The sequence below is a fragment of the Microtus pennsylvanicus genome, chromosome 13 (genome assembly GCF_037038515.1).
Source record: "Microtus pennsylvanicus isolate mMicPen1 chromosome 13, mMicPen1.hap1, whole genome shotgun sequence".
NCBI classification, from domain to species: Eukaryota; Metazoa; Chordata; class Mammalia; order Rodentia; family Cricetidae; genus Microtus; species Microtus pennsylvanicus.
In genome coordinates this window covers 49,666,207-49,685,399 of record NC_134591.1, presented here as the reverse complement: position 1 = coordinate 49,685,399, position 19,193 = coordinate 49,666,207, and the positions used below count along the sequence as shown (strand labels likewise).

The 19,193-nt window shown below is 37.1% G+C and overlaps 1 protein-coding gene across 13 annotated transcripts in view; it reads left to right on the top strand.

Moving 5' to 3' along the window:
* The window catches only part of Mast2 (microtubule associated serine/threonine kinase 2), a 115,349-nt gene that overhangs the window by 27,557 nt on the left and 68,599 nt on the right, over window positions 1–19,193 (top strand). For all 13 annotated transcript variants that reach the window (XM_075946959.1, XM_075946945.1, XM_075946944.1 and 10 more), the window contains one exon: window positions 18,052–18,083. In XM_075946959.1, coding sequence (XP_075803074.1) covers window positions 18,052–18,083 — 32 coding nt within the window. The remainder of the gene's footprint in view (window positions 1–18,051; window positions 18,084–19,193) is intronic.

The window sequence follows — 19,193 nt, the reverse complement described above, 5'->3', positions numbered from 1 at the left end:
TTTCCACGTTTTTTCTTTTTTTAAAGATTTATTTATTTCTTATGTATACAGTGTTCTGTCTGTCTGTATCCTTGCTGGCCAGAAGAGGGCACCAGATCTCATTACAGATGGTTGTGAGCCACCATGTGGTTGCTGGGAACTGAACTCAGGTCCTCTGGAAGAGCAGTCAGTGCTCTTAACCTCTGAGCTGTCTCTCCAGCCCCCAAGTGGTGCACGCCTTTATTCCCAGCCCTAGAGAGGAATATAAGACAGAAGGAGACAGCTCTCAGACAGTCTCATTTTGAGGATTTCTGGAGGCAGAATTTGCTGTTTTGAACTGAGGTAGAGGTGAGAACCAGTGACTATTTTGGTATTCTGACCTTCAGGTTGAACCCCAGTATCTGTCTCTTATTAATTAATTAACCCCAGTATCTGGGTTCTTTTTAATCGTGCTGCATTGCAAATAGGGCATATAGTACATTCAGGCAAAATACTCACACACATAAAATAATAAATTAATTAATAATTAAAATTTAGTGGAAGCTGTCTAGATGTTTCTCTTTCCTCTCAATTTTCCCATCTCATACTCACTCTTTCTGGACTTTGGCTCCTACTACCCATGAACCCTTCCCGTAAACTACTCTTAAAAAGATACCATCCTGAAAACTGTACATTCAGGGGATCTTCTTTGGCAGTGGGCCTTTATGAAGCTTGTTTTACTGTTGTCCATGTTTTTTTTTCCTTCAGTGTTGGGTTTCTTCTTACTTCTCTAAACTGAAGATGAGTTTTCTGCAGTTTAATCAGTAAATACTATAAATATATTTTAAATACAAATACTATGTTAATACTGAATATTTATTAGGAGGTCGCAAAGTTTAAAAAAATAAGTTTTAATAAAATGTTAAATTGTAAAGAATCCAAATTGTAAAAGGAAATTTTGGGGAGAGTGTACACTCTGTCCGGTCAGGTACTCCAAAAGAAGCACCAGTGAGATGACTCAGTAAATGGAGGTGCTTGTGTCTGAGTTTAATCCCTGGAACCTATATGGTAGAGGAGATAACCTATTCAGACAACTGCATGCATATCCCTTCTCCTCAGATAAACAAATGTTAACAAAAAAAAGGAGCCGGAGAGATTGCTTATTGGTTAAAAGTGCTTAACTGTTCCTGCTGATGGAGATTTGGATTTGGTTTCCAGTACCCATATGGCAGCTCACAAACACCTTTAACTAATTACAGGGTACTTGACACCTCTGGTCCTTGTGGGTACCTGCATAAATGTGCACATAACTCATACAGTACACATACATAAATATAAGTCTCAAAAAATAACTTTCCTTTTAAAAAATTGACATTTATCATTTGAATGGCCCTTTCCAACAACCTTATAAGGTAAGTGGTTGTATTCCTGCTTAATCAGAAAGTATTTGAAGGAGAATATGTTCAGAAACAATGCATTTTCTTTCTGATTTGAAGACTTAAGTTTCAGTAAGGGATGGAGATAAAATCCATTCTTTTGTAGATTATAGGGGTTCTGAATACCAAGGAAAGGAGCCAATTCAATTCCCTGGTTAATGGGAATTCTCTGCCTCCACTTAAACCGAAATAATAAAGCTAGGTTTAATCTGAGCAAAGCACTCCTGGGTAATCCTCAGGAGGATACAAGAAATATCACATGGCAAATATGGCTACCAGGTCCTAAGGAGTCTGTCTATAGGTATGGTTTTGAGCAGCCCAAGGCGGGGCTGCCTTTGGTGGGCTTTCTCTGGAGCAGAGTTTTGTGGGTTTTTTGTTTTGTTTTGTTATTTGGGGACAGGGTCTCTCTGTAGCTTTGGAGCCTGTCTTGGAATTTGCTCTGTAGACCAGGCTGGCCTCTGCTTCCCGAGTGCTGGGGTTAAAGGTGTGTGCCACCACTGCCTGGCTTTGGGTAGAGTTTGAAGAGGGCTACTTTAGGGGAGATGCTGCTGTGGTGCCGAGAACGGAGGCTGCATTGTGGCTTTAAGATGGAGATTCCAAAGATCTGTTATTTAGTGATTTTAGATAGTGCTGAGTTGAAGTCGTTTGTTTGTTTGTTTTGTTTTTTAAACGAAAACAGGGTTTCACTATGTAGTCCTGGTTTGCTTCTAACTCTCTGTAGATTTGCCCTCCTTAAACTCTGCCTTCTGAGAGCAGATGGGATTAAAAATTTGTGCCACCATTCCCAGTTGAAAGGTTTTCAGTTCTGCACATGCTTTAGGTATAAAGTCCTGTTGTAAGCAAACACTGGTATTTCTATAATATTAATTTCAGTAACCCGATGACATTTTCCTTGGAAGTCTTTTTGCTGCTTTCTCAATTTAATGAACTGACTCCTCTTAACCGCTGTACACTTTGTTTTGTATTTGATATAGAATTTGCTTTTGGCCACTACTTATTTCTCTTTGGCTTCACTGTGGATTTGCACTTTTCTCAAATATACTCAAAGGTTTGTTAGTAATTGGTCTTTATAGTCTTTTCCATCCCTATCCAGAGTTAGCATAGTAAATGATTCTTTAGTAAAAGAACAGGAGTTTTGAATCTTTGTTTTTTTTTTTTCTTTTTGATTTTCGAGACAGGGTTTCTCCATAGCTTTTGGTTCCTGTCCTGGAACTAGCTCTTCTAGACCAGGCTGGCCTCGAACTCACAGAGATTCGTCTGCCTTTGCCTCCTGAGTGCTGGGATTAAAGGCGTGCGCCACCACCGCCTGGCTAGTTTTGGATCTTTGATCTGAATAGCTTACCTGAAATACTTTAAAAATATTTTTACAAATTGGATTTGAATGAATTAGTTATTATTCCTACTTGTTTTCTGTTCATATATGTTTTGGGCTAGTAAAGTTATTTTGATAGATTCTATGGCTTTAAAAGTCTACTTTTGCAGATAGTAATATACCATATTGCATACCTTATGCAAATCAACTTTCTGCTCATGTCTTGTTTGTTTTTCCCACAGATACAATCTAGTTGTTTAAAGCAGGTGATGGAAAAAGGAGATTGGATTTATTTAGCTTTTACAATGAACAACTATACTGGTTGTGGTAACAGATTTAAATTTTCTGATAAAGGAAAGAGATGCATCCTTTTTTCTGTGCTATTTTCAGCAGTGAGGCTAACTCTTGTTCCTGTAGTCATTTTATCAGAGGATCAGAAAAGTATCTTTTAAATAGAACTTCTTTTAAGCCCAAGGCTTGGTTGCAGCTGTTATAGCTATAGGAGGGGAGCTTTTCTTCCATGTAGAATACATGCTGAATCTGCCTTATAGCTATTGCTGTGTATTAGAGAATATAAAAAGGTTGATTTAAGTGTCCTGTACATACCTTTTTTTCTCTGTCAAAATAGAAAATTTGGGTTAATTTCTTGAATCCATTGTGGGGTTAAAAATTTTTGCAGTGTGTTTGAAGAACAGTGGTTGAAAATTAGGAGATAATATACTGTATTGATTATGTAGTCCTACTTTCACAAAATTTCCTGTGATTTATTAGAAAAATTACCAACTTCAATTTTCCAGTGTTTACTAAGATTTTAACCATTCCTAAAATGCTAAAAATTTAAACATTTGTGAATATTTAAATGACAAAATCCCATCATAAGAGCTAACCTTTTTGCTCTTGAAATCTTAAAAAACTGTGTTTTGATACTTGAGTTAAGGAGTAGATATCCTTAAAGTTGGCTGAGGTCCTACTTTAAGTATGGCAAGCAATGACCAGAGAAAGAATTCTGAGCTTATTATAGCTTGGGTGAAGCTAAGCTTTTGCTTGCTGTGTCCTTTTAGACATCTGGAGGAATGGGGAGCATTTGCTGTGGCAGCACTGTCAGCGATGAATAGATGAATGAATTCATCCGTGCTCAGAACTCACAACACGTGTACTTTCTCCTCACAATGACATAAAAGAGCAGTGAGACCAACCTTAACAATAATCCAGCTTCTCTGGGGGTGGAGAAAGGCTTCGGGACTGTCCAAAGGAAGATCTGCGTATTTAGCGATAAAGAAACAAAAGAGCCTGTGACAGTATCGAAAGAATCTGACATTTGCTTTGTCTATACAAAGGATGAAAGGAATTTTGCCGACTTAGCCAAAACAATAACTGGTTTTGTATGAGTTTGAGCCTGAAAACAAGCAGCAGAATAACATGGTTTTTTTTTGTTGCTGTTGTTGTTTTTTGTTTTTTTCCTGAAGAATTGTTTACCTTAAGAAATGGATGTGGATCGGTTTTATTTTCAGGAAGGAAGACGTGACACGGATTTTATAAGCTTAGTAGCTGTAGGTGGAGAATTTTGTTTTGTTTGCCAAACCTTTTTAATGAGCAGTGAAGTCTGGAAAGCAAAGACGGGAATTTCTTTTTCTGGGATCTTTGTTCTTTTCTTGGTTTTCAAGATAATTTCAAACAAAGGAAGCTATCTACAGAAAAGAAAAGCAAATGACAAGTATTTTCTCTGTTTCTGCATTGATTTAATGAGAGCTTTCTGTATTTTTAGTATTAGCTGATAATTGTGTCATGGTGCTGGCTGGGTTAGCAATGTGGTGGGTTACTGGGCATAACCTGCTGTGCTGAGTGGACTGTACCTCTTTACCCAGCAGTAATAAGGCACTAGTTGTTGGTGTCTGGGGAGTGGCTTTTTTTTTTCTTTTGTGTCTGATCTTTGATATGGATGATTCCAGTATTCTGAGAAGGAGAGGATTACAGGTGAGTCAAAGAACGCTTTAAAAAAATACTATTAGTGCCTTTTGAAGATGTATCAGATTGTTGCAATTATATTCAGTGCATGGGGTAGGGGATGTCAGTAAATTCTTTTATTCTGTCATATATACTTAAGATTAGAGAATTTTTGTTAAGACCTTGTTATTCTACTTTCTTTTTGCTCGTTTTGTTTTGAAAGGGGTTCTTGCTGTGTTGCTCAGGTTGGTCTCCCAACTTTGAGCTCAAGTGATCCTCTTTTCTCAAACCTCCTGAATAGTTGGAATTACAGGGAGTATTATTATACCTTGGTTAGCTATTATTACTTGTGGTAGAAAAATGCTGCTTGGGCTTACTTGCATTGAATTAAATAATGAGTGAATCAATCAAATCAAACCTATGTAGGATACAAACCTAATTTTGAACATTAGATAGGTAAACATTCAGCTTCTGATCATTATGCTTGTCTCTACCCCATGATGAAGTCATATGTGTGTGTGTAACATTTGATTCTGTATAAAATATTAAGAACTTTTAGAAACCTTTATTTTGCATATGTCATCAATTTATGTCTGCCTGTCTATATCTATGTCTATCTGTTCTGTTTCCTCAGTTCCTAAATATTTGGAAAATATTTGAAAAGGCAAATAAGGTATTTAAGAATGAGAGGAAATACAGAGACTGGCAGACCACTTTGAATTTTAATGAATACCTTTAGGATTGAAGTAACTTGTCAAATTCTTTCAAATTTGGTGATGTTTATCATATGCTGTAAATGAGATCATTTTACCCTGTTGTTATTTGTAAAGAACAAAGCTCATCACTAATGTTTTTGAGAATTGACACAATGACGGTTCCAGTATTAATCATAGCTAGTTAACCAACTTATGATGGTCTTGTTGTGAAAAACAATATTAGTTTGGCTTATTTGACATTTGTAAAGCCATCCCTCCACCCCTCAAAAAGCACATTAAGTCCTCTTAATTCCTGTGAATTTAGTGTGATTTCTTTAGTGTGTTCAGAAAGAATATGTGTAGAATAGGATTAGTAAACTTAAAATTTCAGTTGAAACAAATGGTATTTTAGTTACGATTATACTTTTTATTAAGAGAGAGAGAGGGAGTGTGTGTGCGTGTGCGCGGGCACGTGTGACATTGTGCGGTGGTGTAAGCATCAGATCCCTCCGAACTGGAGTTATAGGCATTTATGAGCCACCAGATGGAGTGCCAGGATCCAAATTTCAGTCCTCTGATGGCCCAGTAAGTGTTCTTAACCACTGGTCCATCTTTCCAGTTTCATGATTTTGCCTTTTATTAATATTTTTGTATTGAAAACACTTAAAAGCCAAGTGGAACACCCACTGAGTTCTTCAGCAGTTGTCCAGTTCAAAAATTACCGCGCACCCCTGTAGGTTCCATTGTCTCCTACAGCAGTTAATTTGGTGATTTGTCAGTTGATGTCTCAGGACAATTTTGAAAACTTAATTTAAGAAGTATTTAGAAGACCCTCATAAGTAGTGGTGCATATGCAAGTGTAACTGCTAGTGAAGAATGATTGGTCCCACAAGCATGCCTGCTTGTGTTTCCTAATATCTATGTATTCTCTTTTGTTGCTGGGATTCACAAATAGAATCCTGTTCCTCTGATGGTGGATTTTAGGGTTGTTTGTTTGGCTTGTTGTTTGTTAAATCAAGCCTTCCTTTTCTTTTTTTTTCTCTACTGACTAAGGTATTTTCCAGGATCTGCTACTTTGTTTATTGTAGCCCTTTCTTTTGATTCTATTTTTGTCTAAGGACAAAAAAAAGTACCAAGCTGTCAGATTACATAGCTGGAGGGTGGTTTCTTTTGTTTTTAATAGCTAAATGGTTTCTTTCTTTCTTTCTTTTTTTCTTTTTTCTTCTTTAGTGCCTTAAGGTTATTTTCTAGAAGACTGCACTGATATATTTTGAAGCAGTGTTTGAAAAGCAGTAGTTTAGTTTGTTCAGTTATTCAAAGAAATAAAACTTTCAAAGCAAGATTTAGGTTTGTGTGCCTAAGCATACCAAAGGTAAATGTGAAACTACCTAAAAGTTCTCTAGAAAATCAACGAAGGTACAAACTCCTTTTATCCTATGAACTTTTATTACCAGGTTTCTTGGAGGAAGCAATATAGTAAATATATTCCCAAGAGAAGGGACTTTGTCTGATAATCAGTTGGCCAGACTATATAGGCCAAGTACAAAGCTACATTTGCTGATTGTATGAATAAGCACAACACTGAAGTGTAAAGAATATCATTTTTTACCATTGCTACTCAGTTTTAAAAGTTTAAGACAGTGTAAGTGAAAAAATTGCATAAATACTGAGTAAAACAGAAAAAAATTCTAATAGATGCATTGAGGTAGCTGTTTGCTGGAAATGCCAAAGGAGTTAACTGAAAGTTATTAAAATAAAAAGTTTAGGTTGTAGTTAAATATATATAGCTCAGTTGGTAGAATACCTTTGCTTCACGAATATGGCCTAAGCTTGAATCCAAGTACATATAAACTAGGCATGATTTCTCATGCCTGTAATCAGGAAGTGATGCCAGGTGTCCAAGGTGTCTTAGCTATAGAGTGACTTTGAAATCAGTTTGGGATACATGACATCCTTTCTCAGAAAGAAAATGGGGATTTTAGGACAGGCATGTTGGCACAAGTCTGTAATGTCAACACTGGGGAGGTGGAGGCAGGAAGATCAAGAGTTTATGGCCAGCCTCATCTATGTAGTGAATTTGAGGCAGGATTGGTTTCAAAATAAATAGCTGAGGAAAGTTACCACACATGAGGTCAAAACAGTAGCAGTAGCCAGTTAGAAAAACACATAGAAGATATGTCATCATTACTAACAATAGAATTCCCCTGATATAAAAAATAACCTTTACAAAGAATCATGCCCATTATAAGAAAACTATGAAATGTTATGAGAGACATAGAAGTAAAAATATATTGTAAATAATGGTAAAGATAGCAATATTGTAAAGATGCTGATTTCTAGAGTTGATGAGAATGGCGTGATACTGTGGTGGCACACAAGCCTTTGATCCTTGCACTAGGTATTTATGTGAGTTTGAGGTTATCCAGGGCTACTTAAGGGACCAATGAAACAACTAAATAACTAAGTGATTCCCAACTTTTGGGAGAAAATTGCAGTAACTCTAAAAACAATCATTTACATAGAAATGCACACCTTTAATCCCTTTCTTTTTTTCTTTTTCTTTCTTTCTTTTTTTTTTTTTTTTTTTGGTTTTTCGAGACAGGGTTTCTCTGTGGCTTTGGAGCCTGTCCTGGAACTAGCTCTGTAGACCAGGCTGGTCTCGAACTCGCCTGCCTCTCCCTCCTGAGTGCTGGGATTAAAGACGTGCGCCACCACTGCCCGGCAGTAATCCCTTTCTTTTTGCAGTACAGAAACATCCTTGACTGTCCTGGAACTAGCTCTTGTAGACCAGGCTGGCTTCAAACTCACAGAGATTCACCTGCCTCTGCCTCCAAAGTTCTGAGATTAAAGGTGTGCGCCACCACCGCCTGGTTGAAAGTCATGTTTTACCATAAGACTTACATCTGCAGTGAGAGACATTTGACACTGGAATTTTTGTGTGTGTGTGAATTGAAGAAGGTGCTTTTATAGTGCCTGGTTTCCCAGTTTATTTTGTTGGAAATAATTTTATTTGAATTCTGAAAAGTCAACTGACTAGTCACCATAAACCAAAACATTTTTCTATTAGCTCTCAGCATCATTCTTCCACATCAGATATTTGCCCTTAAAGTCTTCTTTGCATAGAGATTCTAACGTCAGGTTCTAAATTGAGAGTTTTTATTTTGTATTTAAAAAATAATTTGTGTCCCCTCCTTTCCTCTTTTCTGCCTGTACTGCTTAAAAATCAGAGTTTTTAAAGTGCCATTGTTCAGAAGTAATTAATACTTAAGGCATACTGGGAAGCATTATTGCAGCTAAAATTTACTTGGGATTTTTTTATTTTTTGGTTTTCTAGACGATAAAGTTCTCAGCACCATGTTCTATTTGCCTTAGAGGTACAAAGGGCCAGGAATCAGAGACAAAGACTGGAGACAGGAGGGAGAAGGGAAAAGGAACGAGGAAGAGGGGGAAGGGATATTTACTCCAGAGGGACTTAGGACTGCTCTGGAGAGAGAGGAGACAGATGTGGCCCATAGGCAAATGGCAGTTTATAAAGGAAAAGGGGGAAACTACATCTTAGAATGAGTTGGTTTGTTTCGATTGGACATGTTAATTAGGGTAGCTAAAAGTGGCTTTTGAATGCTGGACTTCAGTACTTTGATAGCTGGACCTTCATGGTTAGCTTTAGGAGGAGGAAGTGGTTAAATAGGGGAATAGATGTTGGTGGCTTAGCTTTAGGAATGTAATCTGTTTTTAGCAAGGGTGAGAAGGGTAAACTGCAAAGCCTGTTGGCACCGTTTGCCATTCTTGGACTTGCTAGACAGAGCCTTTCAATGTAAAATACCTGATATGTATGTAGGATATCGTATGTGCCCTCTGTGAAAGGGTCATTTGACATGTACCCCCCCCCCCCCCCACTCACAGGTTGAGAACCACTGACCTAGACAATTAGTAAACACACCTCAAGGTGTAGTGGAGTAATGGGGGTAGTATTCCCAGAAGAGTTTAGTTAAAGGGATGGATGGATGATATACCTTGAGTATGGGTGACACCAATTTCTATCCTGGGAGCCTAGGTGGAATAAATAAGGAAGAAGAGAGCCCACTAGAACAGCATTTGTCTTACTTTCTACTCAGATGCTGAAGTCTCTGAAACCATGAACAAAGTAAATCTTTCCTTTATCAAGTTTCTGTTTCTTTTAGGTATTTAGTCAACGTGACAAACACATACAAGATTGCACACTGAGACTTTCTTAGAAAACCTATGGAAAGATCAGGGAGGGAACCCCCCTTAAGCAGAAACAGCTTAATTTATAGATCTGAGATGGACTGTAGTTTAGGAGGGGAGTGGGACCCTGGTTTCAATCTTTGGCATGGGAGGGGTGTTCCCAAATCAATCTAAACCAAACTACAAATCAATCCTTCCTCTAACTGGTGACTGTGTGTAGAAGGAACAGCGGGCTACATTCCTGCCACCCGGCTCCCTGCAGCCCGAAATAATTACATGGAAACTGTATTCTTTTAAACACTGCTTGGCCCATTAGTTCTAGCCTCTTATTGGCTAGTTCTCACATCTTGATTAACCCATTTCTAATAATCTGTGTAGCACCACGAGGTGGTGGCACACTGGGAAAGATTCAGCATGTCTGACCTGGCAGCTGGCTCCATCGCATCTGCCCTCATTTCCCTTCTTCCCAGCATTCTGTTCTGTCTACTCCACCCACCTATGTTCTGACCTATCAGGCCAAGCAGTTTCTTTATTAATTAACCAGTGAAATCAATAGATAGACAGATGACCTTCCCACATCAACTGTGGACATAAAGAACAAGCCTTGTGACTCTTGCTTACATATTTACTTGTGGGGGTAGTGGTTATTGCTTTGGACACTTGGCCTTTATCCTTTCTTTGGAAATATATTATGGGTTTAGTTAAATACTGAATAATACATATATAAGCAGTGATTTCTCCATGGCATCATTTAACTTCTGTAATACCAATAGAAGTTTATTTTATGGTAAATGAAAGGGAGTAAGTGATTTCTAGGATTTAGTATGTGTTGTCTTTTTCTATAACTTCAGAACATAGTTCATGGACTTTTGATTTTTCAATGTAATTAGAAAATATTTTCTTTGGGCAGAATCATCCTCAACAGTACTTACACAAATGCATGAGTTTGAAGGACCTACAGTGGTTAGTGAAATTGCAGATACTCTTCAAATAATATAATATAATATAAGAGTTAGGGGTATAGAAATAGTTTTTAGAGACTAACATTTCATTTGATGACGTAGTAATTGAAAAGGGATATGTAGTAATTAAGAGAATTTTGTTTTCTTATTTTAAGAGGGATAGGTGTTTGATACACTAATTGAAAGTTTATAACGAAGACAGAGACTTTGAGGTAATGGTAACAATATATGGATCAGAGAAAACTGATGAGCTTCATTTGATGTTAGACTGTATTGTCAGATATTACTGGCTTTGTTTCTAAGAGGAAATAATGAATCAGAGAATTTATGGTTATTTTCATGAACCCTGATTTCTGATTGTGTAGGTTTTTTGTTTGTTTTCCAAACATTCTAGTAATATTCCCAGTGATAGGGAAGATTGGGAAATCATTGTTCCTTTTACTGTCCTTACCAGATTAGAGGTTTTCTTGTTCTTCTAGAACCAAAGACTTTGGCACAGAATGTGGTAATCTGGAGTCCCGGTGTGAAATGTAGGCTTTATGGTATAAGGATGATAAGGAAAATAGATCAGTAAGATCAATTTCCATTCATTCATTCTGCGTATACATTTTCTGTCTTTTTAAAGATTTATTTTTTATTGTATATTGCATATATAGTGTTCTTCCTGTATGTATACCTGCACATAAGAAGAGGGCAACAGATCTTATTACAGATGGTTGTGAGCCACCATGTGGTTGCTGGGAGTTGAACTCAGGACCTCTGGAAGAGCAGCCAGTGTTCTTAACCTCTGAGCCATCTCTCTATCCCTATTTCTAATATTTTATGTCGATTATTTCAGATGCTAGGAAAATGGAATATGCCACCCAAGCATATTTTCTGAATATCCTTTTCCATTCATGCTGTTATAAGAAAATACTGCCAACTGGGAAATTTGTAAAGAAAAGACATTTTCTCATAATTTTGAATCTTGGAGATTCTAAGGTGAATGCCCAGGCATTTTATATCTGAGGGCAATTTTGTTTCACCTTTGTGTAGCTGAATCTAGAAAGGCAAAAAGGCCACATGCCAAGTGAAGCCTCTAATAAAGGCATTAATCTCATTTAGGAAGGCAGGATCCTCTGTGATCTATTTACCTGTAAATATCCAAATTAAGCCAGGTGGTGGTTGCGCACGCTTTTATCCCAGCACAGAGGCAGGCGGATCTCTGAGTTCGAGGCCAGCCTGGGCTACAAGAGCTAGTTCCAGGACAGGCTCCAAAGCTACAGAGAAACCCTGTCTCGAAAAACAAAACAAAACAAAAAGAAAGAAAGAAAGAAAAAAGAAAAGAAAGGGGGGGGGGGAAAGGTACCACATGGCTCGGTACCCTTTTCAGCGGAGCAGGTCACATCCTGCTTCTTTGGTGGTATGGGCAGGAGTCCGTGGAATGGGCTTCCTCCTTCTTGGAATTCTCCTGTTCTCATCACCCTGCCTCTACCTCTGTCTGGTTGACCCACCTATACTTCCTGCCTGGCCAATTAGCATTTATTTAAAATATGATTGACAGAATACAGACAATTCTTCCACACCACTTTATCTTGTGCACTCCTCCAAGCCATCATTCATTCTCATAACATGGCCAAAGTATCTCAAGCGCTGTGGCTGCATCCTGTAGTTTATACTTCCTTCTGTTTCTTAATGTTTCTTAATTGTAGGGGTAGCCCCAACCAATCACCTTGCTTGTAGGGCGGGGTTGCCTGAGGATTTTTTTACTAATAAATATTGCTGGTGTGCTCTCCCCCTTCCCTTCTGCTTTCCTGTTCTCCGCTGGAACCTCAGTTTCTGTAAGTCTTTTCCCAATTAAAGCTAAATATATTATTATAATTTCTGTCTGCCTTCATTTACGCCGCTACATTTAATGTCATTGTTGCTCAGGCTATCTCTAAGTGTGATGCCTAGAATCCCCCTGTAACATATTATGTCAAACACATTCAGTTGCTCTTTTATTGTCCAGGTTTCAGAGTTTAAATAAGGCTGCTGAAGACAAGTGTCTCATATACTTCTAATTTTGTTGTTGTTATGTCTCTTGCTGATCAAATCTTTCCTAGTACCTGGAATGTAGCCCTCACTATCGCTATCCATCTCTTGAAATAGTTCCCTCCTTTGAACTGAGATTTACCTCCAGATAGACAAAGTTGACTGTTTGCTTGAAGTTTGATTCTTAATTAGAATGTTAAAACCCTTGTGTGCCCTTCCTGTGTGTTGCAGCTCAGTCTTCTCAACGTTTACTTTCATACCAAGGTTTTCACTTACTTCCCACGCTATTTACCATAACCTGCAGCTCATTTGGATTTTCAGCAAGTATATCATTGGTGAAACATAAGTTATTGATTCGCACACCACCTATCTGCACGCCTATCTCCTCATCCTCCAGCGCTGTTGCTATTTTTAATTTCAGGAATATATTAAAGAGTAGTGGTGAGACGACGCATCCCTGCAACACTCCTATGATTGTCTTAAACTGATCACTTAGTTCTCCACAAACTTTGACTGATGCAAAAGTATTTATAAGCATTTTATAGTATTCTTATGATTTTCTTTAGGTACTTGTAAAACCTCATTGTTTCCCAAAGTCTTTTCCTCCAAATGCTTTCAAAAGCTGTATATGGTACAATCCTAAAATCTCAGTACTTAGGAGACTAGAGCAACAGAATGTCAAGCTGGAGGCCAGTGTGGGCTATAAATAATTCTTATCTCTAAAATAATAAACATTTCTTAGCAAATTAATAGTAGAGGGAAGCTTTATTAATTTAATAAAAATTTTTTATGAGCCGGGCGGTGGTGGTGCACGCCTTTAATCCCAACACTCGGGAGGCAGAGGCAGGCGGATCTCTGTCTCGAAAAACAAAACAAAACAAAAAATCCTTTTCATCTTTCTTTTTTCTTTTCCTAACCTTGTTTTGTTGTCTAATCCAGCCTTGAATCTTCTATGTAGTCCAGACCAGCTTCAAACTTGTATTCTTCCTGCTGCAATTTCCTGAGTGCTGGGCTTACAAGTATGTGACGCTTACAGTGCCTGACTATATGATGTTCAATCTTAATTATCACTTGATTGAATTGAGAAACACCTAGGAGGTTAGTACAGCACAGTTTTAGGGAAAGCTGTGATGGCATTCAAGAGACAGTTATATTAGAATTCTGGTATAAAGACTGAATTCATAATCTTAGATTCACAATATAATGGGAAGACATGACAAAGGACTTGTATCTACTACCCAAGAAAAGGAGACAGTCTGGGCAATGGTGAAGCACACTTTTAATTCCAGTACTCAGGAGGCAAGGGCTGGCAGATCTCTGTGAGTTCAAAGCTAACCTAGTCTACGAAGCAAATGCTAAAATAGGTAGGACTGTTACACAGAGAAACCATGTCTTGGACGTGGGGAAGTGATGTGGGATTCCCCTCTGTATGCTGTGAATATGTTTTCTTGCCATTGGTTAATAAGAAGCTGCTTTGGCCTATGGCAGGACAGAATATAGTTAGGCAGGATATCCAAGCAGAGATAGAGGAGGAAAGAAGGTGGGGTCATGCTGGTGCCATGTTGCTGCCCAAGAAGCTAGATGGAGGTAACAGACCATAATCCTCATGGTAAAATATAAAATAATAGAAATGGGTTAATTTAAGATGTAAGAGCTAGCTAGAAATACACCTGAACCATCAGCCAAACTGTTGTAATTAATAAAGTTTTTGTGATTATTTGAGTGTGGGTGGCTGAGAAACAAAGGGCAGTCTTGGTTTAAAGGGAAGGAAACATGTGTAGCACAAATTCTAATTGTTCTTAATAAAGATCCGGAGTCATATATTATGGGGTGAAATCTGAGAGATCAGAGAAGCAGTGCAACCAGCCACTAGAGAGACCTTTTCCTTCTACCAAATCCTCGGACCAAAAGGGTGATCATGTCCTCTGACTGACTGCTTCAGACTGCATCCTCAGACTTCACTGAGCTCCTATCTCCTCCTGTCTTATATTCCTCCCTCCACCCAGCCATATCACTCCTGTCTCTACCACCCTAGTGCTGAGAATAAAGGTGTGCTCTCTTTTCTGTAAAGAATCTTTTAAATTTGAAGCTGGGCAGTGGTGGCGCACATCTTTAATCCTAGCACTCGTGAGGCAGGGGCAGGTGGATGGATCTCTGTGAGGTTGAGCCTAGCTCTGGTCTACAGAGCAAGTTCCAGGACAGGCTCCAAAGCTACACAATGAAACCCTGTTTCCAAAAACAAAACAAAACAAATATAACAAATAAAGTATAGTTCTAGATAGTTCTAGTTACTTCTAATGACTCAAGTCTATAATCTAGCTATTTTGAAGATTGAGGCAGAGGATTGCAAATCTGAAGCCTGCCTATGTTACAGAGTGGATTCAAGTTTAGCAGGGACAATTTAATGAGATCCTGCTTGAAATCAAAAGTAAAATTCAAGGTGAGGAAATAGTTTCGTGATATGCCACTTACCCATTCTTGGACTTGCAAGGGATAGGGAGGAATTTTTTTTAAAACAGTTTAATTTTTTATTTAAACATTTTTAATGTAATATATTTTAATCATATTCTTTCCCCTTCTCTAGTTTCTTCCAGATTCTCCCTTTCCCTACCCAGGCAACCTCATGTTCTCATTTTCTCTCTCAAAAACAAAAAAACAAAACAAAAAACAATAACAAAAAAAGCAAACTGGAGAATCAAGGCAGAAAACAATAAGACAAAAACATGGAGTTTTTAATACTCATATATTGTTATTGAGAGTATTATATGATACAGTCTCTTTAAAAATACTTCTAATCTCGTATGAAAACCTCACATATTCTACATTCTTAGGTATTTTCCTAAGACAAACAAAGCATAATTTATGAAAATACTTGTTAAGCAGTCCCAAACTGGAAATAACTCAAATGTCTTATCAGCAAGAGAAAACATTATAATCTGTTACTATTAAATGCAGCATCGTAGATGAATTTTAGATATATTGTGCTAAGTGAAAAACAAAGACCTACATAAAAAAAATTCATATATCGAGAAGCTGAGGTGTGAGGATGATGTGGTCAAGGCTAGAATGGGCTTTATATAGTAAGATCCTATAGAGAAAGGAGGTGTTTTGTAGTTCTATTTATATAGAATGTTCAAGCAGGCAGAAAAAAATATAGTAAAAATAGTGTTTTCTTTGAACAGGGGAATGCTGGGAGGTTTATTTACCTAGAGTGGGCTTGATATAACTTTCTAATTTGATAAGCTTGTTCTGGGTTTTAATAGAAATTTTAGTCATCAAAGTGTGTGCTTTGATCAAAGTTACTGATTGACACACTTAACATTTGTTCAGTTTTCTATTAGTATGTTGCCACGACACAAAATTATGGGCACTTACTGAATGTCTTATGAATTACTTTTGATGGATATAGAAGTCTACAATCTAGGATGTATTAAAAACAGATAGTTACATGGTAAAATATGCAAATACAGAAAAATATCTGTACCACCTGGGTTATATATGTAATACAAGGATTTATCCATCCATACATGTATCTATATGTGTGTCTGCATATATTATCTCTTTACAGTTTTTCGATTTTCGTTCTAGGAAGTTGCTTTTTTGTTATGTTTGAGGTTTTTTTTTTTAATGTTTCTTCGAGGCAAGTACTGTTGGTAGTATAATGGATTGCTACTCTTGTTAATTATAACTTGTAAAAAGATACTATAATTGCAGGATATATATGCTATTTTGAAATTGACAAAATCTATGTGATATTTATGTGGACAATAAAAGAATTTTATTAAAGAAATGAATGTTGAGCTGGAGTGATGGCTTAGTGTTTAAGAGTTTTGTGTTGGCTGACTACTCCTGGGCATGGGGCCTGCCCTAGAGTATGGTTTATATACCCAGTTACACTTTATTGGAGAAAACTTGAGTTTTAGGGAGGATTTTTATAAAAGAGGACTGGGAAGAACTGGGACTTTAAACATTGAAAGCAAGTTATAGGAGTCCCAGATCTTACTCTAAGGGTATATATAAAACCTTGACTAGAATTATCTTAATATAGGTGTCTGTTTATGTATTACAGACACATAGTTTTTACCTTACATGTTTTGAGTTAGATGTATGTGGTTTCATATGTGGATGAGAGTGAGCATCAGCATGGAGGTGTCACTTCTCAGAATAATCTACCTTGTTTTGGGGGTAGGTTCTCTCACTGGGAACTGGGACTCACCTAGATAAAGCTGGCAGACCAGCAAGCCCCAGAGATCTGTCTATAGTACTGAGGCTGAGATAACCAGATTTTTAATAATAAATTATTAGTCATCTGGCTTTTTATATCGTCCCTGGGGAAGTTAGGTTCTCATGCTTGCATGCTAAGTACTTTACTAAACTATCTCTTTAGTATTATAATCATCTTTTGTTTTGTATTCTATGTGTTATAATGTTTGACTAAAATATTTTAAAGCATATTACTCTCTTGTTTTATATTCTTGATGCTAATGATATGAATCCTTTGTAATTCATCACCAATTAAATACTGGTACAAAGAGTTCCTAGAATCCACACTAGGAAGGTGATTGCATTTAGTAGGAAACATTATAATCAATCTATGAGATTTTCCTTTTAAGAGGAAAGAATGAAGAGCTCATATTGACTGTTGTTATCATTTTATTAATTTTTATAGTTTTTGTGCCTATTATATAAACTTTTTGCCAAAGCTTTTTTGAAAGCAAGTAATATGAAAAATTATAAAAACCAAAGAATATGGTAATTGATAGTAATTAAGACATAAAATAAATAATTATAACATTTTCAAAGAATGTAATGTATAGGAAATGAGTAATAAAAAGAAGAAAGTTGGGGTGTTTTATCTAATAAAGATAGATTTTAACAATCAAATTATTTAATGTACACTTTCAAAGCAACACATTTTAAGCATTAGCAATTAAGTTGAAACAGAGAGCCTTTGAAATTTTGTTTGTTTGTTTGTTTGTTTTTCGAGCCTGTACTGGAACTAGCTCTTGTAGATCAGGCTGGCCTCGAACTTACAGAGATCTGCCTGCCTCTGCCTCCTGAGTGCTGGGGCGTGCACCACCACTGCCCGGCGCCTTTGAAATTTTTAAGCTTACATTTGTGTGTTATATATTGTTGTCATCTATTGCTATTTGTATTTTAGCATAACAGTAAAATCTCTTCTGAACGTAAAACATATTGGTAATAAAGGAATATTTCTGATATGGATAAGTTAATGATCATAACCTTGTGTATCCCTGGCTGTCTTAGAAATAAGTATATAAATCAAATTTACTTGAAACTTAGAGATCTGCATGTCTCAGCCTTCTGAGTTAAAGGTTTGCACCACCACACCCAACTCTCATCAAATTTTAGAGGCAAGCGAAAAGACTACCAACCACATAGAAACATTTAAGTGTGCTGTTATTAAGATAATGCTATATATTTCTTAGGCCATTGAGGCAGGTTCACAGGATTCAAATGGACGCCTTTTTTGTCTAACTTGTTTTATGTGTTTTGTTTTTCAGAAGGAATTGAGCCTTCCAAGGAGAGGCAGCTTGTAAGTAGATGGCCCTTGGCATTATGATTTTGTCTATGATGATCTCCTGATTGGGAACTGTCTTAAGAACATATTGTTAATATTTATTGTAGAAATCCCATTCAAGAGTCTTGTTTTCTGGGTGCTGGAAAGATAGATGGTTGACTGGTTTAGAGCAGAGGACCTGTGTTTAGTTCCCAGCACTCATATGGTGACTTAGAGCCATCCATAACTCCAGTTCCAATGGATCTGATGCCCTCTTCTGAGCTCCATGGGCAACGGGCACACTCAGGCATACGTGTGGTAATAGACATATATGCAGGCAAAACATTTATTTCCACTTAAAAAATTATTTTTGTTTTCTGCTTATGTTTCTCATTAGGTCAGAGACTTCTCTTCAGTAATCTTTTTGTTCCATGTTCCTTTCTCTGGCCCAAATTTTACATAACAGTTTAATAGAAGTGCTGTCATGTATCCATATCAATTATATTCTAATTTTGGGGTGTTAAATCTGAAATTCTTTGTGTCAATATTCCACATCTTGACTGTGGTGAAGGGAATGGTTCTTCTGAAAAGTTGGAGTAAAGGTTGCCACATTAAGAGAGCAGATTAAAGCAGGTTCTCATTCTCTTTATTTTATTCTGTATTTATGGTTAGTGGAAATTGGAAAGTTGTTTTTGTCCTTAGATTTTAATTTTTTGTGTTTTGTTTGGTACTTTTTTCATAAGAATTTTTGGTGATTCATTGCTGATTTGGCTAATTAGAATCTGGAATGTGTATTTAAAAGCACAATTTGGTTTTTGGAGAACTAACTCAGTGGCAGTAGAATGTATGCTTAGCTTGGACGAGGCTCATGCATGAAGTTCCCCCTCTGGTGATTCAGAGGAAGGAAAGGTAGAATGTGAATTTACTGAATTAGAATTTCTGTGCTAAGGCTCATCATTTGTTATTTGTTTCAACTTTATGTAATTTACACTCATACCAACATCTATTATAATTGAGTAAGGGTCAAAATTTGGAAAACACCAGGCTGAGGATATGTCTTAGTGGACAGTGTGCTTGCTTTACAAGCATGAAAACCTGGTGTCAAATCCCCCAAATCCACCTAAAACTGGGATTGGTACAGATACC